Genomic DNA, 26,497 nt, shown 5'->3' on the forward strand with positions numbered 1-26,497 from the left:
CTAGTTGGTTGTGAAACGTGGGAGATGTGCAAGGCTCATCAGACTGAAGAAGCAGGATTTGCTCACAGAACGTATATCGGGAGTTAAATGACTACAATATTGCCACGGCAACTATTCAAATGTAGGCCTTTCAGAAAATGGTGCGCGTTTATGTCCCTACTCGGTGACGTCAGCTCTAACCGTCGACGATTAAATGTGCAGGTGAAAACGGGAATAAACACATGACCAAATGCGCGAGGAGGGTGAACGAAATTATCTGCCAATCATAATTTCTGAATGGTGGGATGATCTATTTACGCCTACGGATAAATAGCGTGCTATCGCACTTGACAGACCATAGCTGCATCGTCAGGAGGTAGCCTACCAAATAATAACGTGATGTCTCGGTTGTGATTTAACGTACACTATTTCCTCATCTATCTTCCCCGCTGGATGGTCCATGTTGGAGCCTGGAGCTACTGTAGATAAGTAGATAACAGCAATACATTAGCAATAAACCAACATACGGTGACTTAACGGACACCCGAGAAACTACACATGAAACGGGTTTTTGCCATGTCCCGCGGTCGTCGTGTGACAAGAACCTCAGGACAGGATCGAATCTATCCGTTGGGGCAATGCTAGGAGCTGTGTTAATAACCTGGCAAGAGGAATACTTGATACTCGAAGACGTTTGCTTTCGGAGAATTGAATTCAGACATGGGGCTTGAGTTGTCATGCGGGGCGGTCCGGACACTGGACCCCCTGATCGTGGGAGTCTCGGATAGATCCCGATGCTCACGGTCAAATCGTAGCTTTTGAGGAACGAAAGAATGCCTGCGGTGACCGGAGAAGCGCCCTTACTGAACGGGGGCAGAAGAGAAGAGGTAGTAGAGCATTGGCTAGGTTGTTTGGGGGGTGGGGGGGTAAGTGCGCGCGTGCGTAATTGTTGTTTTGGCTGCTACTGAATGGCCTAGGCTACTATATACAGGCTAATAAAATGACAATGTCGTTAATACCCATATAGAATGTGCGATTGCAAGGATGTTATCCATATATTTAGATCTGCACTGCATGGTGAGCTCAAGCTAATAGGTTACTCAACCTCCGTTTTCACTCTTCTGTAACCAGAGGAGCTCACTCAGTTATCCACTCACTAACCAACATGTTGAGCACAAACATAACTCTGCATCTCTGGTGCGTCCGAGTTTGATCAGAGGAACGCTGGTCTTTACAATAGGCTACGAGAGACCAGTCACGTATTTTTTTAGTGCGTGTATACTACAAGGTTACTAGAAGTCACCCCTCACTAATGGACGGACGCAACTGCATTGCAGTCGAACTGGAGGTGAACGATTTAGCTCCCGCTGATCTATTTGCCTGGGCTGAGATATGAATGCCACATACAATTACTGACATGATAACAACATGAATTATTAAATAATTCCTCATGATTAGGAGACATCTTCTTTGGGGATTACTTATTAGAATGAACTGTACAGCATCAGGCTACATTATAGTCTAAGATCACTGTTCTGTCTTGAGTAGTAGCCTAAACGTCCAAGGACTCTTATGTTACAGAGTCCTCAGTTGCTGAGCTGTAACCTCAGCTCTTATGTTACAGAGAGATCAATAAAAAGAAGAGAGACCGATTGGGCGAGCACTATTGAGTTTTTATGTTTGTATTATAATGACACAACCATATCTAGTGTAAAGTCAGCCTATTTACATAAGTTACATGTCATAATGCCCTATTTTCCCATGAGCGTGGTTGATATGTGCACATAATGATGTCTGTGTGTCCTGTCAGGCAAAATCAGCACACCTCTGTGTGTGTTAATGTTTATTTCTGAGGTTGCTTTTCTACTTGGGCGGCCTCTGTGTTCCCTTGAATGTTGTGGGGTTTGAGAGAAGTAAGACAAATGTGCAGGCAGAACTGTAAGCCTGCCATCTCTACTTTCTCTCTTCCTCTGCTTTGCCCTTCATCTCAAAGTGAAGGTAAGACAGTGGAAGACGGGCTCCTACACACACAAAAACAAAGAAGAGAGGGAGGTCTGTAGTATCATTACAGTTTGGACACTGGTTGAAGAAAACCTGGTTGGGTCAACCCACATAGAGCTGCTGTTGTTGTTGTGTTTGCAGCCATCAATGGTCAGATTTCTTCCACATACTTTGAGAATAATTGTACTCTTATGTAGTAAGGACTTGCTGACCTACTTGAATTTATACACACACAAACTCACATTATGTTTCCGCCTGCCTCTAATGTGAGAGGCATTCCCGATAAAACTGTCTCTCAGACCGGTAGTTCTTAGGCTTGATAAATAATTAACACTGGTTGAGTAAGACTGAAATGCTCTTTATATATCTACTTAAACACACTATCCCTCTCTCTGTCTGTTGTTGCATCAGAATATGTTACATTTAGTTGGATTTGTTTCTATAACAAAAATACACTCCTTTACTCTGTCCCCCTCCTTTTTTCATCTTCCCTGTACCATTATTCATTTTGGCAACTTGCTCTGATAGTTGATAGTTTAAATATTTTGTCCTTTTATTTATTTATCCGTTATTTTACCAGGTAAGTTGACTGAGAACACGTTCTCATTTGCAGCAACGACCTGGGGAATAGTTACAGGATGAATGAGCCAATTGTAAACTGGGGATTATTAGGTGACCGTAATGGTTGAGGGCCAGATTGGGAATTTAGCCAGGACACCGGGGTTAACACCCCTACTCTTACGACAAGTGCCATTGGATCTTTAATGACCTCAGAGAGTCAGGACACCCGTTTAACGTCCCATCCGAAAGACAGCACCCTACACAGAGCAGTGTCCCCAATCACTGCCCTGGGGCATTGGGATCTTTGTTTAGACCAGAGGAAAGAGTGCCTCCTACTGGCCCTCCAACACCACTTCCAGCAGCATCTGGTCTCCCATCCAGGGACTGACCAGGACCAACCCTGCTTAGCTTCAGAAGCAAGCCAGCAGTGTTATGCAGGGTGGTATGCTGCTGGCACTTGTCCTTATGACAGTAAGAAGGAGCAAAAACAAATGTTCTACTGTGTGTGAAACTGAAGCAGTTTTTTTCCATTCTTCTTTCAGCAACAGTTTTACACCCAAAGTAGTTTTACAGTGCTAATGTCAATATGGAGTGGGAAGAAAAGCGATCAAGTGGGAGGGAAGAAACATGATGCTCCTAGTAAACTACCCATACCTCTCTTTCTCTTCATCTCTTCCTCTCTAATGGCCTTTAAGTGGGGGATGAGTACAGAGTTAGCCCATCATCATTAATATAGACACACACAAATGTAATAAATTAGCAATTGAGGCACTTGGCTCTAGGTTTACGGTGAACTTAAATGGTCTCTCCCTTTTGACTCAGCGTGCTCCCTTGTCCTTGTAATGCAAGCACAATTAAACCCCGGAACCTCTGCCAACAGGAACACACCTCCTCACAGCTACCGTTTGGACAGCAGCCTGCCTTTTAGCAAAACAAACCTTCCCTGCAAGGTCACTGTCATGGCTGTGAGAGGCCCATTTGACTACATCAAAAGCAAAGCAGATAGACAAATACTCTGATCTCAGGGCCCGTATCCACAAAGCATCTCAGAATAGAAGGGCTGATCTAGTATCTGTCCATATAATCTTATTCATTATGAGACTCTTTGTGGACACAGGCCCACCTCTTATCTATCTTTTTTTTTGGGGGGGGGGTTCTTTTTCTATGCTCTGTGTGGCCAAGAGTGACCCTGTCCATGTGCATCTCCCTATGGGAAGCAGGGATGGCCACAGTACCATTAACTTCCACTGGCAACAGAGAGCTGAATGCACTCTCTTTCTCTCTTGATGAGGTCTAAAAGCATCAACCTCTTCCAGTGCCCACTAAAACCAAGTGTTTAAAATGGGCTTCATGGTTTTGGTTTCACTCTGCCAGGAAATGTGTTCATGCCTCCAGAGACTGGAATGTTCCATCTCTGGAAGAAAAGGGGAGCAAGAGAGGAGACAACATTGATGTTTATTAATGTTGTTTTGACATTAAGGCCATGGCATGGTGTGATTGATGCCCAATCGTCTCTATTCTTATGGAATACACTTAATATATGTTCTGTTTTTTTCTGTTTCTGTTTCTTGCAGAAAAATCCAGTTTTAACACCCTTTCCTTTCCTTGTCTTTCTGCCTCCTGTTGTATGTCCTTCAATCCTGTTCCTCTCCTTTTTATCACACCTCATACGTTCCATTATGCGTGATGTTTTATTATTGTTAAAACCCCATCCCCACCACTTAAACAATAATTTATCCAACGTCCTGTCCACCCACACATCACTCCCTTTACCCAAATTTCAAGCTCCTGATCCCATCACTCAAACCCTGCTACCTTACTCCCATTTATAAAATGTTAACCAAATTTCCACTTGTATTTGTGCCTGATCCTCCACCCCCCCATCATCTGCTTTACCTTGTCTCTTATCCCTTCCCCCCTGTAGCAGCGTCCCTGTAAACAGTCCCTTCCCGGGTCCCTATGCCGAGAGTCCCATTGGAAGTGCCTGCTCCTCACGCTGCTGATGTTCGGCTGTTTCGCCACACTGGGATGGTGCTCTTTTTACCGCGTCACTGTCATGGCTGCCGATGAACACGGCCTCTACTACGGCGGCCGCGCCCGCCTCTACCATGACAGCCCCTGCTCCAACGGCTACGTCTACATCCCGGTGGCCTTCCTGATCATGCTGTACCTGGTCTACCTGGTGGAGTGCTGGCACTGCTTCTCTAAAACATCCTCTCTGGCCCGGGTCAGGATCAGCAAGGTGTACAACAGGGTCCAGAGGCTGCAGCAGGCCATGCCCTGTATCTGGTGGAAGGCCATCAGCTATCACTATGTGAGACGGACACGGCAGGTGACTCGATACCGCAATGGTGACGCTTACACCACCACACAGGTGTACCATGAGCGGGTCAACACACACACAGCCAGCTCTGAATTTGACTATACCCGACATGGTGTCAAGGACGTATCCAAGGAGCTTCTTGGCCTTCTGGAGCACCCGGCCGTACGCCTTCGTTTCACCAAGTGTTTCAGCTTTGCCAGTGCCCATGCCGAGGCTGCCTACCTCACTCAGCGCGCACGCTTCTTCGCAGAGAACGAGGGTCTGGATGACTACATGGAGGCACGGGAGGGCATGCATCTGAAGAACGTGGACTTCCGTGAGCACATGCTGGCCTTTCCTGACCCGGCATGGCCGCCCTGGTTCTCTCGTCGGCGCATGTATTGGCTGATCTCAGCCCTGATGTTGTCCTGGCCACTACGTGTGGTGTCAGAGTACCGTACGGCATATGTCCACTATCATGTGGAGAAGCTGTTTGGTGAGAACGAGGAAGTCCATGACAATGACAGCACTGAGATGGGCAACTACCGCTCAGGCCAGGAGAATGGGCAACGCGGTGGCCCCAGATTACGTGTCATATCGAGGGTCAACACGGTAGACATCACTGAACTGGAGTGGCACATTCGCTGCAACCAGCAGATGGTGCCCAGTTACTCCGAGGCATTGCTGATGGATCTGAACACCAACAACACAACATCTTCGCCCTCTGCGTTTACCAGGGCAACGCGTGTCCCTATGAGGCGGAACTCTAGCTACGTCCTCCAGAGCTGCCCCCGCTGTCGCAGGTCCACCAGCAGCTCCTCGCTCCCCTCGCGAGTCAGGGGGAACGTGGCGATGGGGGCGGGCTCTTTGACATATGGGACAGTGGGAAGGATGGGAGGAGGAAGGCTTGCCCTCAGCCGCAGTGGATTCTCTCTTGGCCGTTTGCACACGGTGCGGCAGGCCTGCCTGTTTCACTCCCGGAGCCTTGGTGCAGGGATGGGGAGTAGAGGGGATGAAGGTGGTGGGTTTCTGGGACTGGGCCTCCGCCGGGCTAACGAAGAGAGCAGAGGGGTCCTGGAGGGAGAAGGATTTGAAGAGGATGAGAATAGTCTGCAGCTAGAGGAGGATAGAGAGCAGGAACTAGAGAGAGTGAGGACTGAGATCATGCAGGGAGTGCCCTGTGTGACAGAGAGACCACCAGCTTATCAGGAAGCTCTCCACTTGCCTGTGTTGATCGTCCATGGTGAGGAGAGCTGCCATGGAGGGGAGGACCTTGACGCAGGATAGTCACTATGATTGGCTAGGGTGATGGAGAGTAGATAAGGAAATCTGCTCAGGATGATGCAAGAAATTAATGAGAGGAGGGCAGAGGAGAGGAAAATAGGGAAGGAAGAAAAAGAAGTGGAGATATGGAAAGGATTGGAAAGAAGAGAGGCAAGAAAACAAATGGAAAAATCCTAGTTTCCAGACCTGCGACAAAGGACTACTGCAAAATGTGTAGGGAAACCAAACTATTGTGTCACGGTAGATTAAATTACAATTATGTAGTTGCTCTTGCTTAAGAGTGTGTGATATGTGTATCCCATTGTCCACAATGAACAACAATCGCTTTGTATCATTGTTCATCAATGTATGAAATGTATGTTCATGAATGTATGGATGTATCAATGAGCTGCTGAGTTAGCGCTTAACATCAGGAGTAGTAGTAGTAGTCCACCAAGCTATTAGATTAATTCAAGGGGCACTGTATATTGTGTAAACTTACATAACTCCCAGGTGGAAGTGGAGCAGAACTCTCACGCCAATGAAATCTAAAAAATATTACCATTGCACAAAGACACGATAGTAATCTGATTTTATATTACTTTTAGATGTAAAACAAATAATAAATTTGATCAAGGCACTGAGGTGATGCGGCTTATGTCATCTACTCACCTTCCTCTAGAGATAATGCAGATCCAAGCGGCCAACAATATTGTCCACGATATGACATCACAGATATAGTGAATAAAGTTTTAAGAGTTAAGTGCCCATATGGGTATTTTTGAGCAGAGATGCAGTAGTTGCTAAAAATCTAGCTACTTTATGAGAAACTTTATGATTTTATAAAAATGCAGAACGGTATACATTAACACAAAGGATTGTTTGTGTATGACCCACAAGGCCTTAAAAAGGCATGTCCTTGTTGCTCAACCTTGTGACTCCCTGTCAGCCAAAAACATGCATTTGCCCCCTCACAGACAACAGGAATGTGGAGAAAGACACTCGCTTTTCAAACCTAACATGGATATGGGGAACAGGAGATGGAATATGATAAGATAGAGTTATGGAGAGAGCAATTGTCCCATTTTATGTTTGTAAGATTAACCCCTTTATTCATCCAAAATGACTCTTAGCAATTTGGCCTTAACCACGATTCTAAAGGGGTTCTCCCCATGTCTCAGTTCTGCCCACTGTTGTAGTTATACATCATGGTCAAGTATGGATATAATGCAGTAGAGTACATATATACACTCCCCCCACCTCTCACTCAACTGATGCCATTAGGATGTGATCGATGCTCGGAAGCCTTGGGATCAAAGCCAAAAAGGGTCTTGCAATTAGGAATTAGAGCAAAATTCATAACACAATATTTATTTCAAGAAATGTATTATCTGCCTTTATGTAGATAATCAAACAACATGCAAACAGCACATAGTTGACATAACGCACAGCATATTTAGCTCAAACACAACTTCACAGAATTGCAGAAAGACACGCCCATACAAAGACTGACAGCCAGGCGAAACAGCATGTCAGGACTTACACTTCTATACATCAGCATATCCACATGTCATAGTAGGTGCACATTATTAAGCACAAATAGACCATCTTAATAACAGTAAAAAGATCCATGGATGTGAATGTGGACCTACTTTTGAAATAATGGCCATGTTAACATTCATAAGTACTGTATGAAGGTATTGACATGGTGACTTGTCCCACCAACACTTTAAAACCACACCCTATCTTGAAAAGACTCCTGTATGTTCCCATTCTGTTGTATCTAATGTGTTACCAATACAAATTCAAATTGTTGAGTGTCAAGTACAGTAACTGTTTGAAATTGCATTAGGCCTATAACTGTTAGGTCACGTTGTTGTTACCAGTGTTCTTGTAACTACATATTGTAACCAGATTCATAAAATCATTTTGTAAAGAATTAGAAGTGTTGGTTTTGGTTCTCAGTACATCCATGCATGTCTGTCTGCATGCAAGCAAAGTCTCACTCTCCCTCCCTCCTACCCTAAGCTGGTTTTAAAGGGCTAAGCACCCGTCACATTTCATATGACAAATGAGAGTCTGCACATCAACTGCATGGGAATCTACCAGTAATTGTTAAGTAGAAGTAAAAAACAACATTTGAGTGAAGAGGAGAGAAGAAACTGCTGCAGCACGTTCCATTTGCAGATGTGAAACGTTTCTCACTGTGGTAAGTGGACCTTCCAAGAAATGTCTGTAGACATACACTATTAGGAGTTTGCATAAATCAGAGCAAAATGTTTAAACACTTACAGCAAAATGTTGTACTATGCAGTTATGCAAGAACGTTGGTAACCACAATGTAATTATAATCCAATATCTGCAGGTAGTTACACTGAAATATTATGTTATATTGTCACATACAATGTGTTATCCACAAATTACTTGTTGGCTTCCATTATGGAGACATAGATGTAAAACAATATATGTCATTTTGTGGTTCAGAAAGTTCCTGAGTGGTGAAAATGTGTTGCCTGTTGTTGATAGCACTGTAGGTGAGCGATAAGCTCCATGGTAAGCTATGTCGTGTCTTTGGCTATGCCGGATTAAGTGATATGACATGCTATTCTATAAAATCCTTTCTCCGTAATTAATATTACCCGATTGAGCTAATCATGTAAATGTAATTAACTAGAGAGTCGGGGCACCACGAAATAATATTTATAGAGCTGTTATCTTCCGAATAAACTCTTAAAGACCTAGTAATATTTTACATCAATAGCAGTCAATATTAATCGTCACCTTATTTCAGTCTCATCTGAAAGTTGTAAATTCTTGGTTATCTTCACGAACCCTGGCTAACAAGTTGAATCAGCAATACAAAATTGGGTTTAATTATTTATTTACTACATACCTAACTAATCACACAGAATTACATATACACAGAATGAATCATACCTTGATTACAAATTATGTCATAAAGGAAAACGTCCCTAGCAGGCGGAACAGATATAACAGCTGGTCACACAAAAGAAAAGGGTCTGGGTTTGAGTGAAAGAGCGGGAAGACTGAGGAACAAAGGGCGAAGCTGTGCTTTCGTAAATACAGTATCTTATGCATTCTAAATTACCGCCCATTTGGAAAAGGAAAATGCAATAAATATTTACTCTGAGCTGCGCTTCGGTAGGTTGGTGGTAGATGGAAGGCCGTGTTGCCCAACCGAGTCCTTTGAAGAATGTCTCTGCTGGTAAATTGGATACGTTGTAGTAACGTCGTTGTGTGGTAGACGGGATACTCTGTCTGTCCTATCCTAATTTACGTTTGCAGCTGCTGTTGCTAACTCAACGGCTAGGACGTATCACTTCTGTAGTGAATAAGAGTTCAAAGTTCATACCATTCGCAACCAAAGCTCATGCTGAGGTTGGCTTAGTTCTGTAGTTGACAGGTTAGTCCTTTTAACGTATGGACCGTCGTCCTCACATCCTCGGAACAGGAGGTTACATTTTCGTCAAGGGCTTATATAGTGGAGGGAGAAAAGGGGTGTGTTTCATAATTTACAACCTATGTCTCTTCACGTGGGCCACTGAGTTGGGCCTAATTCACTCATGAAAACCCAATTCTCACATTTTAGAAGCTAAAATCACATTTCATCCCATCACGAATAATTTCATATTCAAACATTTAAATTGAACAACAATTCCATGTGAATCCGATAACTCTGATGTGTAGACTTTCCACTGTAGAGTTTGTCATTCTATCATTGATGAGAATGTATCAGATGACAACCGAACTGACATCATATTCATTAAGTACCACCGCATATGTTCAATTGGTCGGATTACCAGAATATAGTTCATTTCCCCCCACCTTCTGATGTTCCCAGAATCTCTATGTTAACCAAGGGGTTTTCTAATGTCACATCAGTAGGGTAGAGAGAGGAAAAAGGGGGGAAGAGGTATTTATGACTGTCATAAACCTACTCCCAGGCCAACGTCATGACAGCTACTTGCAGTTGTCTCAGGGGCCGATGAATCAGACTGATGCTGCCACCATGAACATTTCAGTCTTTATTAACATTTACAGGAGGGTGGCTAATATCTTATCAAGTGGTTTTAAGATAGTGTTGATTCACTAGGGTACACCTCAGTGCAAATCCATGTCAGATGTTTTATGCTCTTCTTGATGTAAATTCCAGACTAGTGTGCGTTTTGTGCCCCATTTGTCCTGTAATATTTCACTTTCCCCCAGTCCATAAAATGTCTCAGGAGTAGGTGGATTCTGTTGTGAGGAACATGGAGATCCTGTTGGTGGAGGCAGCACGGCTTAGGACCCAATGCAAGGTGCAGAGCACCCAGCTGGCCCCTGTGAGGTCACCTCAGCTAGACATATCCAACATACGCAGGCAGCTGGAGCAGCTCCTGGACACCAAGGCCCCATTGAAACAAAAGAAAGACAAGCTCGCAAACTCAGCAAGCAATTGTAAAAGATGGAGAGAGTGCTTGAAGAAAAGGGCAGAGAGGAGAGGGATGGATGGATGGATGGTGAGAGGAGGCACAGAATTATGAAGTGGTTGGGCCTGAAGACTGTAGTTAATGCCATTTATAAAGGTTGTGATGGATTGAATTTTTCAATTGCAAACTTTTTTTTCATAAAATGTAAAATTGTAACTCATTCAATACTAGAACATAACTAGTAATGATCTGTACTTAATTAATAATAATCAAATAAAGATTATGACAATAATTGTTTTAAATGTGTATATATATATGTGTATCTGAAGTGTATCTTCTACATTTATTTATATATATATATATAATATATATATAAATAAATGTAGACGATACACTTCACAGGAAATGTTTTGTCTTTCACAGACGTACATATCAGTACAGTATAATTTGAACAGATCATCCTATATATCAGGAAGGGACTGAATTGTGTAACTAATTGATTTAAGTATACAAAAATGGAAGAGGTTACTTCCAAAGTTAATTGTACTTCCCACTATTCCATAGTGAAAACATGTTGTAGTTAGGTTGCCCCATTGATGACCGAAACATCCTGTTTTACAAGCCCCTGTTATTTGATCTTGGGCCAATAATAGGTTCTTGCATGCAGGGAACTGGATCCAAAGACACATAATGGCACCCATCGGGCTATAGGTTAGGTCAGTGGGGTCAGACAGGTCGGTGGAAGAAGAGTTCTGTTTCAGACGTGCTCCATTCTGACCCTGACCCCTGATGTTTCTGGACAAACACCCCCGCCACGATCAGCACCCAGAAGAAGAAGTTCACCCACACAGACTTCTGGGAAAGACAAAGAAATAGAGGACAGATGAAGAATACAATATGGCTTTAAATAAAAATGTCAATACAAGGGCTATAAAAAAGTATCTGTGGTCTAATAAGGCAACAGCGTTTTGATGTGTCATCATGATATGGATAGTGTCAGGGCAGACCTCTCTGCATTATACACGCCTGTGTAGAACTGATTCCCATCGAAGGGACTGACTCAGGTTTTATGGTCTGCTTCATCACGACTGAAATTAAAGAAGTCCTCCAGATATAAAAGAACAGCATAAAATATTTCACATTTCATATACAGTATGAGAGACAAGAGGGCACTGAGCACAGAGGTGATATGGGAGAAGATGGAAAAACAAGGCAGCCATCTCACCTGGTTATGGAGGGCACGTTTTGAAGGGCAGACAGAAAGAGGCGGTCCCTGACACCGCCAGTAAGAACAATATCTTCACACACATGCCCAGAGTGACATTCAGCCACAGTCTTTCCCTGGGGATGCAGGATAGGAGCTAGGTAAAGAAATACAGTCAAAATCAAATCAACAACAAACAAATCATTTCTGTTGATGCCACACTATTTGGGCATGGAAATTGATATTACTGACACAATTGCTGGGCCATACAGTTGAACCTCTCACCTCTTGACCTTCTCTTCCACACAGCTGGTGTAGAACCAGTAGATTGCCACAGATACAGAGATGGCTTACACAAAGTAGCGGAGGGAGAGATGGCTGGGGCTCTCCAGGACCAGGCCAAATGTGTTGTACTCAACAGTCCCATAAAGAATGCACTGGCCTGTAAAGTGGCCCTGAATGAGATACACATTTTACAGATGCATTCAGTAAAACTATATAGTTTATTCTACAGTATGCAATTTAAATAATTGTATGCATGTTCCACAACCTAAAGCTACATAGTCTGTCACACACGGACCTCACTATCTCCTGGCCTGGATAGGGAGCCTAATTCAACTTTAATGAAATGCTTTAGAAATTCCATTCTTTCATTCATGTGCACAAATGAACAGTTATATTCTTTTAGGACATTAGATGATTGATTATCTTATGGTGCCACTGGGCCATGTGACAACAGGAAGATCTATGAATGTAGAACACATTTTTCTCAACACATTTAAATTCAAACAGGCATTGTCATCTGTATGTGTAACAGTATAACTTTATGGCGTCCCCTCGCGCGAACCAGGGACCCTCTGCACACATCATCAACAACAGTTACCCACGAAGCGTCGTTACCCATCGCTCCACAAAGGCCGCGGCCCTTACAGAGCAAGGGGAACCACTACTTCAAGGTTTCAGAGCAAGTGACGTCACCGACTGAAAGACTGCTAGCGCGCACCACCGCTACCTAGCTAGCCATTTCACATCGGTTACATATGGAAATGGTAGCCTAATCTATTGCACTGTCAATGGTGCATTTAGGTGAAGTCAACTAAGACATCAAATAATGTATTCCCTGAATTAAAAAGTCACATGATGATCTCTACTGATTTAATTGATATTCTCATTATTTGCTCCTATGGTTAGTCCCCATGTTTTGGGTTGTGTTATAAACTCTGAGAAAAAAAGCAGGAAAATACAACATAATACTGTCTGGGAGAAAAGTTATTGAAAATCTGATAAAATCTTACTAAACTATTGGATGTAGCACCCAAAAGTTTAACCCATTGTTGAGAGGGTGATAAAAACATATTCAGTAGTCTCAATACCCAGCAGCTGTCCACTAGTAGCCTTGTGTCCATTTGAGAGTGAAAGTAGTGTGGCAGCAGACAATAGCCTATCAGGCTATAGTTGCAGTCGGAAGTTTACATACACCTCGCCAAATACATTTAAACTCAGTTTTTGATAATTCCTGACATTTAATCCCAGTAACAATTCCCTGTTTTAGGTCAGTTAGGATCACCACTTTATTTTAAGAATGTGAAATGTCAGAATAATAGTAGAGAGAATGATTTATTTAAGCTTTTATTTCTTTCATCACATTCCCAGTGGGTCGGAAGCTTACATACACTCAATTAGTATTTGGTAGCATTGCCTTTAAATTGTTTAACTTGGATCAAATGTTTCAGGTAGCCTTCCACAAGCTTCCCACAATAAGTTGGGTGAATTTTGGCCCATTCCTCCTAACAGAGCTGGTGTAACTGAGTCAGGTTTGTAGGCCTCCTTGCTCGCACACACTTTTTCAGTTCTGCCCACAAATGTTCTATAGGATTGAAGTCAGAGCTTTGTGCTAGCCACTCCAATACCTTCACGTTGTTGTCCTTAAGCCATTTTGCCACAACTTTGAAAGTTTGCTTGGGCTCATTGTCCATTTGGAAGACCCATTTGCGACCAAGCTTTAACTTCCTGACTGATGTCTTGAGATGTTGCTTCAATATATCCACATCATTTCTCCTTCCTCATGCTGCCACCCCCGTGCTTCACGGTTGGGATGGTGTTCTTCGGGCTTGCAAGCTTCCCCATTTTTCCTCCAACATAATGATGGTCGTTATGGCCAAACAGTTCTATTTTTGTTTCATCAGACCAGAGGACATTTCTCCCGAAAGTATGATCTTTATCCCCATGTGCAGTTGCAAAACGTAGTCTTGCTTTTTTATGGCTGTTTTGGAGCAGTGGCTTCTTCCTTGCTGAGCGGCCTTTCAGGTTATGTCGATATAGGACTCGTTTTACTGTGGATATATATACTTTTGTACCTGTTTCCTCCAGCATCTTCACAAGGTCCTTTGCTGTTGTTCTGGTATTGATTTGCACTTTTCGCACCAAAGTGTGTTCATCTCTAGAAGACAGTACGCGCCTCCTTCCTGAGCGGTATGACGGCTGCGTGGTCTCATGGTGTTTATACTTGGGTACTATTGTTTGTACAGATGAACGTGGTACCTTCAGGCGTTTGGAAATTGCTCCCAAGGATGAACCAGACCTGTGGAGGTCTACAAATTTTTTTCTGAGGTCTTGGCTGATTTCTTTTGATTTTCCCATGATGTCAATCAAAGAGGCATTGAGTTTGAAGGTAGGCTTTGAAATACATCCACAGGTACACCTCCAATTGACTCAAATTATGTCAATTAGCCTATCAGGAGCTTCTAAAGCCATGACATAATTTTCTGGAATTTCCCAAGCTGTTTAAAGGCACAGTCAACTTCTGACCCACTGGAATTGTGATACAGTGAATTATATGTGAAATAATCTGTCTGTAAACAATTGTTGGAAAAATTACTTGTGTCATTCACAAAGTAGATGTCCTAACCGACTTGCCAAAACTATAGTTTGTTAACAAGAAATTTGTGGAGTGGTTGAAAAAACTGTTTTAATGACTCCAACCTAAGTGTATGTAAACTTCCGACTTCAACTGTATGAATGTGGAAATGTTTCCAATATTTTATTTTGTTCAAAGTTATAACGGGATAAAAAAAAATAATGCTATCAAGGTGGTTCATAAGTGTTGTCAAGTTTAGAATGTCCCATATGCAGTTGAAAGATCAGACATTTCAATCATGAATGCGTTCATACCTGGGTGATTGTCAGTGAGTCAGCAAACGTTATTCCACAGATGAAACAGCCTGCGTAAAGTACGAGCTACAAAACGAGCAGCCTCGGCAACGCCATCACGAACCTCTGCAAACCCATCCTATGATACCCATCAAGGACACCCTAGCACCCGGACAATGCACTCCGTTCCAAGCTTGTTTAACTTTTACAATGGACACTTGAATGCGAGCTCCAACTTTTTTTTGCAAAAATGTATACATTAACGCATTTAAAAAAATTGTAAACCTCAATTGAATATATGAGACAAAATACCACATAAGGGCGCTGTGTAACCTGTAACCATATAACCAGAGCCCTGAATAGGCCTGTATACCCATCCACACAAATCAGTAGGTCTGTGCACTACTCCATTACACTGATGATGGCACAGGCAACCTTATTTGAATCACTTGATTTCAATCACATGATTGAGATTATGACAGTGGTGGAAAAAGTACCCTATTGTCATACTTGAGTAAAAGTAAACATACCTTAATAGAAAATGACTCAATTAGAAGGTAAAGTCACCCAGTAAAATACTACTTGAATAAAAGTCAAAAAGTATTTTATTTTAATTATAACTATTAAAAGTAAAAGTATAAATCCTTTAAAATTCCTTATATTAAGCAAACCACCACACAATGTTCTTGTTTTTTGTTGTTGCCAGGGGCACACCAACACTCAGACATAATTTACAAACTTAACATTTTAGTTTAGTGAGTCCACCAGATCAGAGGCCGTAGGGATGACCAGGGATGTCCCCTTGATAAGTGTGTGAATTGGACCATTTTCCTGTCCTGCTAAGCATTCAACATATAAGGAGTACTTTTGGGTGTCATGGAAAATGTTTTAAAGAAAAATTACTTTATTGTATTTTGGAATGTAATGAAGTAAAAGTAAAAAGTTGTCAAAAATATAAATAGTAAAGTAGTTATCCCCAAAAACTACCTAAGTAGTACTTTAAAGTATTTTTACAAAAGTACTTTACACCACTGGGTTTTTATTATTCCTACACCCAGCTCTCCAACATGTACATAAACAAATCTAATCTTCTCAGTAATCAGCATAGTTTCCCTCTAACCCTAATCCAGTTTAGAATTCCATGCACAGAAATGCAAAGCCAATCGGTATCTTGGTATCTTATATTGTATCTTGTATTGTTCTCCTCTGAGACTGAAAACTGTGTGTGTGTCTGTGTGTGCACAGACGCTTAATTTTATCTCCACTCTTACTGACAGTTGTGGCTGCTTCACGTGATGTATTGTTGTCTCTATCTTCTTGCCCTTTGTGCTGTTGTCTGTGCCCAATAATGTTTGTACCATGTTTTGTGCTGCTACCATGTTGTGCTGCTGCCATGTTGTTGTCATATTGTGTTTTACCATGCTGTGTTGCTATGTTGTTGTCTTAGGTCTCTCTTTATGTAGTGTTTTGGTGTCTCTCTTGTCGTGATGTGTGTTTTGTCCTATATTTTTTATTTTTAATCCCCGTAGGAGGCCTTTTGGTAGGCCGTCATTGTAAATAAGAATTTGTTCTTAACCGACTTGCCTAGTTAAATAAAAATAAATAAATATAAATGTCAGTAGTGGTCCTCTTACTCTGGTGGTTTGTGATTAAAGTAGTGTAAAGAAGAGGTGTTCCTAAGTGATAACAGAACATTTAACAGCAGTTTTTTTTTTGCTGATTTGCTAAACGGAGTTACTGTTTAACTACTGTTTTAAGCTATTCATTTTAATCCCAATCATGTTTTCTTCAAATAAAATTGTATAAATACACCTTGACTTGACATACAAATGTTCTGGTTTACACAATGTAGCCTGAACCTGAGACCTGGAGGTGGATGTCTCAGAAATGTAATATCCTCTGTGCAGCACGATGATGAAAGGAACAAATAACAGGAGGTCAATAGTTATGAAATGGGCAGATGAGAATCGTCTGGCTTAAAGCCAGGTAAATGTGTGTCTGACTGTAATATCAAACCAATAATTCACCAGGTTGAGCAATCTGCTTGAATCAGATAAGTAAACGTTTTATGAAATGTTTGATTCAGTGGGGTTTTGCTGTTGTTTGTGAATTTGTGCATTCTGTAACCTTTCACAGTCCTGTCAAGCTGGATAAGTGCAGGTTAAGCTGACTGAAAAAAAGATTTTAGCTTAACAGAGAACGATCTTACTTAATCCAAAGCCTTTAACACTGCTCTTGATTTGATCACAGTGTACTTCCATTAAATGCAATTACTGATCTGACCAATCATCATAGTCCTTTGAAGGACTTTGATCATAGGATCAGAACATCGATCATACTTCCATTGTTCTCTACTGTGTTCATTAATTGCAACTCTTGAGTAGAAGATTGTAGGCCAGGCCCACCCCTCTCTAAGACCTTTTCAGGAAAACATGTTGATCTTCCATTCTACAGCGTGTGTTTTTCAGGGAGGGCCTAAGGACAAAATGTGCTCAGCTCTGCTGTGTTTACATGATACCAGACACCCCTCAGCCTCTGCCCTCCAGAGGGAGGAACATGAGCTTATAGAGGGACTGTATTTTGTTTCGTGTTTTCCTGTATTGTATGTGTATTGTATGTATTGTTATTTTACTGCTGCTCCTTAATTATTTGTTTCTTTTATTTCTTATTTTTTGACTTATCTACTTTTTACTTAACACATATTTTTCTTAAAACTGCATTGTGGGTTAAGGGCTTGTAAGTAAGCATTTCACTGTAAGGTCTACATCTGTTGTATTCGGCGCATGTGACAAATACAATTAGATTTTATTTGAACTAGGCCTATAATCTAAAGACTGTGGCCTGGCGGACATTTTAGGTGCATTAAAGCAAGTATGGTGACCTGGCTCCTGTGTGGCGCAGCGGTCTAAAGCACGGCATCTCAGTGCTAGAGGCGTCACTACAGATCCTGGTTTGATCCCGGGCTGTATCACAACCGGCCGTGATTGGGAGTCCCAGAGGGCGGTGCACAATTTGCCCAGCGTCGTCCAGGTTAGGGGAGGGTTTGAAAGGGGTAGGCCGTCATTGTAAAATAAGAATTTGTTCTTAACTGACTTGCCTTGTTAAATAAAATAAAAACACTATATATACTGTATGTGGCCCCTTTTCAACTCCTCAACACATTCCACCCTGGTACCGTTCCACCACTAGTAACTGTATTTTATGCAAAATCAGTCACAAAGCACTTTTTGAAAGGTGTTTACATACTTAATGATAGTCCTTGATCAGCCCACCTCTAACTGTAACCTCCAACTAGTATACAACATTAGTGCTGTTATGGGGTCAGGAATATACAGGGGTTTATAACACAGTTGGCATTGATCCAAAGGGACAAAAAGGCTCCTGAACAGCTTCTACCCCAAAGCCATAAGACTGCTGAACATATCATTAAATGGCTACCCGGACCTTCTGCTTTTCACCCCCTACCTACATGTACATAGTACTTCGATCAATCACCTAACCAAACCTCCATGTACATATGACCTCAATCAATCACTGCAACTACCTCATACCTCAGTACACTGACTTGGTACCGGTGCTCCTTGTATATAGCCTGTATATAGCCTCGTTATTGTTATGATCTAAGACCGATCTGTTAGTGATCATCATGTCTGAGGTTGTTTTGATTTTAATCAAGAATGCCCCATGGCTATACTCTACCATACTGCAAATGGAAATTGGTCAAATGCTCCATACAACCTCTGCCTACAACAGTTTCACTGCATTATCAGAGGATATATTCTGCTGAATAGTGACGTCTGTAATCTTGGGATGTAACAAGACATTACTCTTATCACTGCAGAGTCTGTGAGGGGATTACAAGATGAGAATGTGTCTTGTAGATTGGACAGAACTGTGTCAACATAGAACGATATGCAGAAACTTGATCATTAACAATATAATTTCCATACATTGGCCTATAATTAATTCAAGTGGTGTTTTCTTCATCTCTTCTTTGTCTTAAAAATAGATGTTGTAATCAAGATTGTTTTTAAGTTATTCTAGTCATTGCATTGATTGGTGGATGCAAATCAATACGAAGAAATATTCCCTGAATTATCTTGAGAATAACACAAACAAGTCCAAGGAGTCTGGAGTCCAAGAAAACAAAGAGGGGTTATGAACACAGGATATTTTTGCAGCAATTTAGGAAATACATTTTCTAGGTCAAAGGTTGTGGGCTATTTAATCAGATATTTTAGACTTTTGGTATAATATATCCAATTGGCAATATCTACTTTGGAACACAATCTTATCTTTTCTAGAAACTATAATTTCTGTATTTTGCAGATGTTCTAGCAGGATGGATGGAAATCATAACTAGACAATATCACAGAAATAGGATGAGTTTTATTATAGAGGAGATCACACTGCCTATAATATTTTCCCATATTTGTAAGTCCTATCCTCTGTTTTTCTAGACTAAAGCACAGATATATCTGTTTGTGACATTTCTTGCCAACTCATGAAAACATGAGAGGGATGCATGTCTGGCAGATGGCGGACCGCTTAAGGTGGACTTTCTTTATCAAACGCAAACATTTGAATTCCCAAACCATGAAATGCAAGTCGACTTTAACTCTCAATAGAGTACACTTGCAAAGTTAACGATTTTGTGTTAACTTGATCAAACGCATCATAATTGATCAATCTGCAAGTTGCGATGTTGGCCCTTCCTTAATAAAATTGGGCGGTTGGGAGGCTACTGACGCCTACAGTGCTATATAAAGAGCGCGTTACTGCGTCCGTGAATAAACAATTTTTCTCGGCAATATGGTTAACCTGAAGGCGAATTGAAAACTATTTACACGACAGTTATCTTCACCAGGTAAGAACGGATTGCTTATTACGTTCATGCAGGTGAATATCTCAAATTGCGGGTGTTTTCATTAGCCATAGCCTACACAGATACTGTATGTAATCATTGGTTTGTTCAGTGACTGAACTTCAGTCCCTATTTCAACTGTTTGTACCCCACTAAAATCACTGAAAGTGTCGTTACATTTAACTAATCTAGTGACAATTTAGAAAATAATTTATGGTATATTACCTTTTCTGTTTTCAGTTTGTGGTGCGCTTTAAACCTTAGTCTGGTGCCTTCACTAGAATAAAACTGGACCAATCCTGTTAACGCACACGAGATTAGGTCTACAAGCCTGCCATAGGCTACAATGTATACAATAATGTTGTCTACTGTAAAGATCAAACCAACGAACCATTGAATGAAGACGTTACTTAGATTCTTTATCTAATGAAATTGTTGGATAGGTGGCAATTGCTTTAACATTTAGCCCTCATATGCTCAATCCAAGCGATGTGAATGTAACCCCTTTCGACGCCCTGGCTCAGAGTCCAGATATATTAAACTATTTCTGTCAAATATATAACATAGTCATTTACATATTTGGCCGCTTGGTCCTTGTTTAAAATTGAAGGGTGATGCAATGCTTCGTCAAATTGCAATTGTATTAGACCATCGTTTGCGCATGTGCGTGACAGCTGTGTTCGAGAGCGTCAAACACGTGATGTATCATGGGTAAATTATGACTGACAGATATACAAATAATGTTGAGAAGTTATTTAGGATGAAAGGTGATTTGTAGAGCAGTCAGTCTCAATTTACCTTTAAAGTCGTTGGCAGTATCGAGCGTGGCCACAGACACTACTTACTCAGCAACGCTCATCTTTCTTTTTTATAAAGATAATCTAAATTCAACCAACGTCACAATGAGTAAGGACACAGAGGTTGACATGAAGGATGTGGAGCTCAATGATATGGACCAGGAGAAGCAGCCGATGACGGGCGGGGCAGCGAACGGGGATGCTGGTTCTCCCACCTGCACGGAGAAGAACGGCAGCGTTAAAGTGAAAATCCCCGAGGAGACGGAGACTAAATTTACCGGTTTATCCAAAGAAGAACTCCTCAGGGTCGCTGGAACACCAGGGTAAGAACTATTAAGATGTATGCAGTAGACTAGCTTATTATAAAATAGTTAATGGTGGTTCGCAATGTAAACATTTAGGGTGTAATATTGCATTACTAAATAATCTTTGTCCCTTCATCACCTAAAGGTGGGTCCGGACAAGATGGGCCCTTCTGATTCTGTTCTGGCTGGGCTGGCTGGGGATGCTGGCTGGAGCTGTGGCCATCATTGTTCAAGCACCTCGCTGCAAAGAAATTCCTGCCATGAACTGGTGGAATTATGGACCTCTGTACCAAATTGGAAATGTGCAAGCTTTCAGCGAGTCCCAGAATCTAAAGGGTAAGAGCCCCTGAAAGGGGTGTTGATGACTAAGATTAGTGATGAAACCCAGAATATGTTTCACCATGTGAAACTCACTAGTAGGTCACAGACAGTTCATATAATGTAGTTTGACTGCATTGAACCACATAGTTACCCCACCCAATTTTAACTTGTAGCCTAAGGCTGGGTTTCCAAAGGCAGCCCAAGTCTACCATTTTGCCCAATTATTGGCGAAAGATCAGAATTGGGCTGCATCTGTAAACGGCTTGAAATTGGGTTTCGGGTGGTAGTGTGTTGAAGGGTCAGACCAGTGTTTATTTCTTCGAGCAACAGTGCATGTGACGAGACATGAGATTTTAAAATAGTCTGCTTTAGCTTCCAAGTGTGTGCCCAAAGTATTCTCAGAATTGAGGTCACATTTATTGTACGTGAACACGTTTACTACTTCCTTGACTCCGCTCCAGGGGATTGGAGGGGGCTCTTTAAGCATCCTACTGAACCAGCAGAATCCTCCCTCCTAAGCTGACTGGCTTGGCATGTTTCTTGTTTGGGAGGTATTAAGATGTCTGCATGCTTCAGTTCGGCGGGCTGAAGTCTAACGTGTGTGCTCGCCTACAACCGTAAAAGGCGTTCGCTTTAAAAACGAGAAAAGTACCATTTGTTATATTTGAGACGCCGTAGCCAGTATACAGTTCCTCAACATAGTCAGAATTAATCTAAGATATCTCAAGAAATCTGTCATTAATTTTTACATTTTTGCAGAGGTGAGCTTAGTTGTGCAATTTTACATAAAACCAAGATTGGTGCAGTATTTCTCAATGGAGAAAATGCATGAAAACGAGTTCTCATTGAATGACTATAGACTTTATTGAAGAATCCCTACAGTTGCCCAATCATGGGTGTAGACTTGGGCTACCAAACTTAGGCTGGCCTCGAGGGGAAAAAATGTGTGCCCGAACAGCTGAAAAAACCCTTAATGATGTCCAAATCGTCATAATATATACACAAACTCTTCCTAACTGTTTCGGCTGGGAAGCATGCGGACACCTTTAGTCATATTCCAAGAACTGGACTACATGATGGCTGTCTGAAACAACTTGTTTTTGTTTGTGGGAGTGCAGCTACAACGCCAGTGGGTGGTTACAGACTGAGAATGAACAGATTGTTTAAAAAAGGATTTTGAGGATAAACGTTTATTTATTTTTTTATCCAGATGTTGTACCTTCAATAAAGAAACAGATGTATGGCCACTTTCAGTAAGCAGTTTCTACTATGTAACAGGTGTGGAGGACAAGATTGACCATCTGAGCCAGCTGAGGGTTAAAGGTCTGGTCATTGGGCCCATCCATGTTGCCCCCTTAGACAACCTTGTGAGCCTGAACTTTGAGGAGATCTCCTCTGACGCTGGCAATCTGGAACAGTTCAAAGGCCTCATTACAGCTGCACACAAGAAGAGTGAGTGTAGCACATTTTATTTTGTCTCTTCATTTGATGTCCTTTCAATTGTAGTCTCTTGAAACTACTCATTGGTTTGGCATGGGTCTGTGGTTGATGGATTAACTCTCTCCCCTCTCTGACAGGCATCAATGTGATCCTGGATCTGACTCCCTACTATCTGGGAAGTGGACCATGGTTCACTAACGTTAGTGTCACAAACGTTGCTGAGAGACTCAAGGTAATAATTTGTAGCGTCTCTTCTCAGTGAACTCATTAAATCTACTCCGTCAGTCCCAATTGAATGTATTTGAGTTCATCAATCTAATGTGTGAACGGTCTTTCCTCCCTAGTCTGCCCTGGTTTTCTGGCTGAACCAAGGTGTGGATGGGATCCAGCTGTCTGGTGTAGAGCGTGTGGCCAGCGTAGTTCCGTCGCTTTGGGCTGACATTCGAGCCATTGTCCAGAATGGGACTGAGGGAAAGAGAAGGTGTGCACATGTCCACAATTATGTACATCACTCCCTTAGAACTCAACTGGTCATCTCAGTAAATTGTTATGCTTTGAAGCCACCTAGTGGTTTAATGATGGTATTGTTTCATCACATTTTCATCCTCTACAAAATGGCTATTGGCTAACTTGTGGTGTAAGCTGCACTGACTGCTACTTAGAGAGCTGATACTGTATCTTGCTTCTATTACAATGGGTACATTAGATGTGTGTGTGTATATATAACATTAATTCCTTTCCTAATGTTGTCTTTTTGCTCAGGATTCTGATTGGCGTGACTGAGAAGACCTCTGCTGTTGGCGTCTCTGAACTGCTTAACTCCACTGGGGTGGACCTACTCCTATCCGGGGCCCTCAGGTCTAAGAGCATGACCGCTACGGATCGTGCGCAGACTGTCCAGCAGCTGCTCTCTTCTCACAACCAGACCCAGCTGGCCTGGAACATTGGGGACAGGACGGAGGGTCACCTGGCCACACTGGTGGGCCCAGACATGGTGAACTTCAACCAGATGCTCCTGCTCACACTGCCCGGAACCCCAGTGTTCAACTATGGGGATGAGATTGCCCTGGCTGATGTGGTGAGCAGGGGTTTTCCATAACTAATGTATCACAAAACAAATGACAGCTTTAGCCTTGGAGAGATTCACACTTTTTTTTTAAATAAAAGCTTGTCTATATTTGTATGGGTACCTAATGTTTTGATTGTCTTTCTATAACAGGATACAAAGTCCCCTACGATGCTGTGGGATCCACTCGAAGATGAGACAAATGGAACTGCTAAGGTAAATAGGATGCTAATGACCATAGTAATTAAACTGTTAGAAAGGCAAAGAAATTCAAATAAGATTTCATTCCTGCCACCCTCAGGAGGAGAAAGAACAGAGGCTCTCCTGCCGTTCCTTCTTCAAGACTCTGAGTGAACTGCGTGGAAAAGAGCGTTCCCTGCAGCATGGGGACTACATTCCCCTCTTCAATTCCACCTCTGCCCTTGCTTACCTTCGCCAGTGGGACCAGAGTGGGCGCTATGTCGCTGCCTTCAACTGGGGCAGCGATGCAGTGACCCTTCAGCTGTCCCACCCTGACCTGCCTGCTCGGGCTGTGGTCCAGATGAGCACAGACAAGGTCAACCTGGTCCCCGACAGTACTGTTGCACTCTCTGAGTTGGAGCTAGGCCCAGGCCAGGCTGTCCTGCTACAGTTCCCCTACATAGCCTAGAAAGAGGAGAGATCCCAGCACCATCTGTGTGGGCACTGATAAACTAGTTGTCACTTATTTTTTTGTGTTTTTTTTTTAGGGAATTCTGTTACTTTAAGAGAAAAAAGTCTGATAAGAGTCAGTCATTCAAATCGCCATAGCATTTTAGCATGCACTCATCAATATATTTTACTTGAACTTTTCGAACATAAACTGCTGTGAATTAGTCCTGTATTCTAGAATACTGTGTTGGTCAGGCCTACAAACACCTGTGTACACATTGCAAGCACCAGTCAACACTTCTGCAACTATTGTTCTATCTTGCTGTTACTGAAAATACATTCCAGACCACGAAACGCAATGCTTGAATTTATAATTTTAAGAATGTATTTTATTGCCCTTTTAAATCAAATTTTAAAAAGTTGTTTCTTTTCAGGCCATGGTTGGCCCCTTACTGAAATGTTGTAATTGTTTTCAAAATGTTTCTCACGTGTTTCAAGAATGATCAATTATCTGATTACTTTGGCAGCAGAAGGTGTAAAACATGTCAAAGGTGGCGGGGCTTAAACTTTTTCCTCCTAATAAATTAAATTGGCATGATATAAAATGGGGGGAAAATAAACAACTGAATACAACCTTTACTAGTCTGTTTTATTTAGGCTAGCATGTGCTTCCAATGGTGTGGGGAAATCTAAGCCTGAGGTTAAACATTAAAGCTAGCCCTCTGCACTTGAACATCTCTTATTGGTATCTGGTGTCCCTTACAGGCCTATATTTAAACATGGTACATGCAGGGAGCTCTGTCTCACCTGACTATTTTGACACTACTTAAACATTTATCTACCAACGCTGCTATAAACAGACAGTGACTTCTCCTGTTTGCACCCACAGAAGTTGGTCAAGAGCTAGTGATTGAGTACTGAACTAAATATATGCATTTGAGTGTTAATCTATAATAAAAATGCATACTTGTTGATTAGCTGGGACTGGGGGGGTGCAATCAATTATGTACACGCCATTGGCCTAGTTTCTATTAGAAAGGGGGGAAAAGATTATCCTTTGTGCACTCTTCATGAAATGGTTCTAAATTTAGCTGCTTGACACTATTCACAAGGTCCCAAAACCCTACACTATAAACTACTAGTGTGGTTTGTGTATAAACTACTAAACCTCTTGTATCACAAGCACTCAGACATGGCAAACTACCCCTTACTTGGGTTTTAATGGTGCAGACTGTTAGAATACTGAAAAGCATTCTATGCTTTTGAATGGATGTCTGATCTAATCACTACACCGATCTCCTAATGGTTGTAGTTGTCATGTAAGGATGAGTGATGGGGGTGTTTAGGGGAGAATGCATCAGTCTGATGACTGAGGGGTATGAAAATGGAGCCTCATCACTGACAACAGATCTGCTGAACACAAATTTCAGCAGAGATGAGAAGACCTTGATGCTGAAAGCAACAATGGAATCTTAAAAGGCTTATTTATGAAGGCTTTTTCTTCCTGTCGGATTTTCTGTGTCAGGTAGTCCTGAGAGTGCTAGCTATCAACCTTGATGTAGTTCTGTCCTTGAGCTGTTCTTGTCTGTTTTGTATTATGTCATGTTTTGTGTGGACCCCAGGAAGAGTAGCTGCTGCTTTCACAACAACTAATGGGGATTCTAAAATACCAATACCTTCCAGGAATTGCAAAGGCGTTTCTAGCTCGTCATTTGTCTACCTCAAACTCTTTTTCTTAATTGGGGTCACATTGGCTCTAAATTAATCTGTTCTGTGTTGAGTTGGACTTCAAAACTTACAAAGTTTCAAATTGTTCTCAAGAGCATTCTCATTGTTCTCTAGTCTAGACATGCACAGTTTAGGGTTTACAGGTATTATATCCCTAAACAGGGCCCTTCTACTATAGCAAAAATGTAATCTGACTCTAAAGGGCTTCATTGACAAAATCCCGAACTATCCCTTTAAGATTGGAACAGCCTTTACACTCCCTGGGAAGACTTCTGGTCATCACTAGTTACCACAGCCACAAAGTCATAAACCCCGCCCATTTATACAATTTATCGTAATGTGATTTTAAACCTTAACCACACTGCTAATCTTAAATTAAGACCAAAACGCAAGCTTTTGTTTTCATGAATTTTTATGCTGTGGTAACTAGTGGAAACCCTCCCTGGCTGAAAACCA

At 41.9% G+C, this 26,497-nt stretch overlaps 2 protein-coding genes across 2 annotated transcripts; both read left to right on the forward strand.

Moving 5' to 3' along the window:
• The first annotated feature begins 812 nt into the window (after window positions 1–812).
• Window positions 813–6,130, forward strand: LOC120021037 (transmembrane protein 151B). The gene is made up of 2 exons (XM_038964690.1): window positions 813–866; window positions 4,466–6,130. Exons 1-2 carry the CDS (start codon window positions 813–815, stop codon window positions 6,128–6,130), a joined length of 1,719 nt encoding a protein of 572 aa, XP_038820618.1.
• Window positions 6,131–19,630: 13,500 nt separating this feature from the next.
• On the forward strand, window positions 19,631–24,946 carry LOC120021345 (4F2 cell-surface antigen heavy chain-like). Its single transcript, XM_038965058.1, has 9 exons — window positions 19,631–19,757; window positions 20,631–20,874; window positions 21,002–21,192; window positions 22,456–22,629; window positions 22,755–22,849; window positions 22,962–23,098; window positions 23,380–23,695; window positions 23,837–23,899; window positions 23,985–24,946. The coding sequence occupies exons 2-9, from the start codon at window positions 20,657–20,659 to the stop codon at window positions 24,330–24,332; spliced, it is 1,542 nt and encodes a 513-aa protein (XP_038820986.1). The 5' UTR covers window positions 19,631–19,757; window positions 20,631–20,656; the 3' UTR covers window positions 24,333–24,946.
• The last annotated feature ends 1,551 nt before the right edge of the window (window positions 24,947–26,497 follow it).

Source organism: Salvelinus namaycush, chromosome 26, assembly GCF_016432855.1.
Source record: "Salvelinus namaycush isolate Seneca chromosome 26, SaNama_1.0, whole genome shotgun sequence".
Classification (NCBI taxonomy): Eukaryota; Metazoa; Chordata; class Actinopteri; order Salmoniformes; family Salmonidae; genus Salvelinus; species Salvelinus namaycush.

What these genes read in the sequence shown, in the direction of transcription:
- LOC120021037 (XM_038964690.1), top strand. Translation starts at nt 813, where the DNA reads ATGCCTGCGGTGACCGGAGAAGCGCCCTTACTGAACGGGGGCAGAAGA. An exon ending in ACGGGGGCAGAAGAGAAGAG is followed by an intron (nt 867 to 4,465) that starts GTAGTAGAGCAT and finishes TCCCCCCTGTAG; the next exon opens with CAGCGTCCCTGTAAACAGTC.
- LOC120021345 (XM_038965058.1), top strand. Translation starts at nt 20,657, where the DNA reads ATGAGTAAGGACACAGAGGTTGACATGAAGGATGTGGAGCTCAATGAT. An exon ending in ACGTTGCTGAGAGACTCAAG is followed by an intron (nt 22,850 to 22,961) that starts GTAATAATTTGT and finishes TTTCCTCCCTAG; the next exon opens with TCTGCCCTGGTTTTCTGGCT. An exon ending in AGATTGCCCTGGCTGATGTG is followed by an intron (nt 23,696 to 23,836) that starts GTGAGCAGGGGT and finishes TTTCTATAACAG; the next exon opens with GATACAAAGTCCCCTACGAT.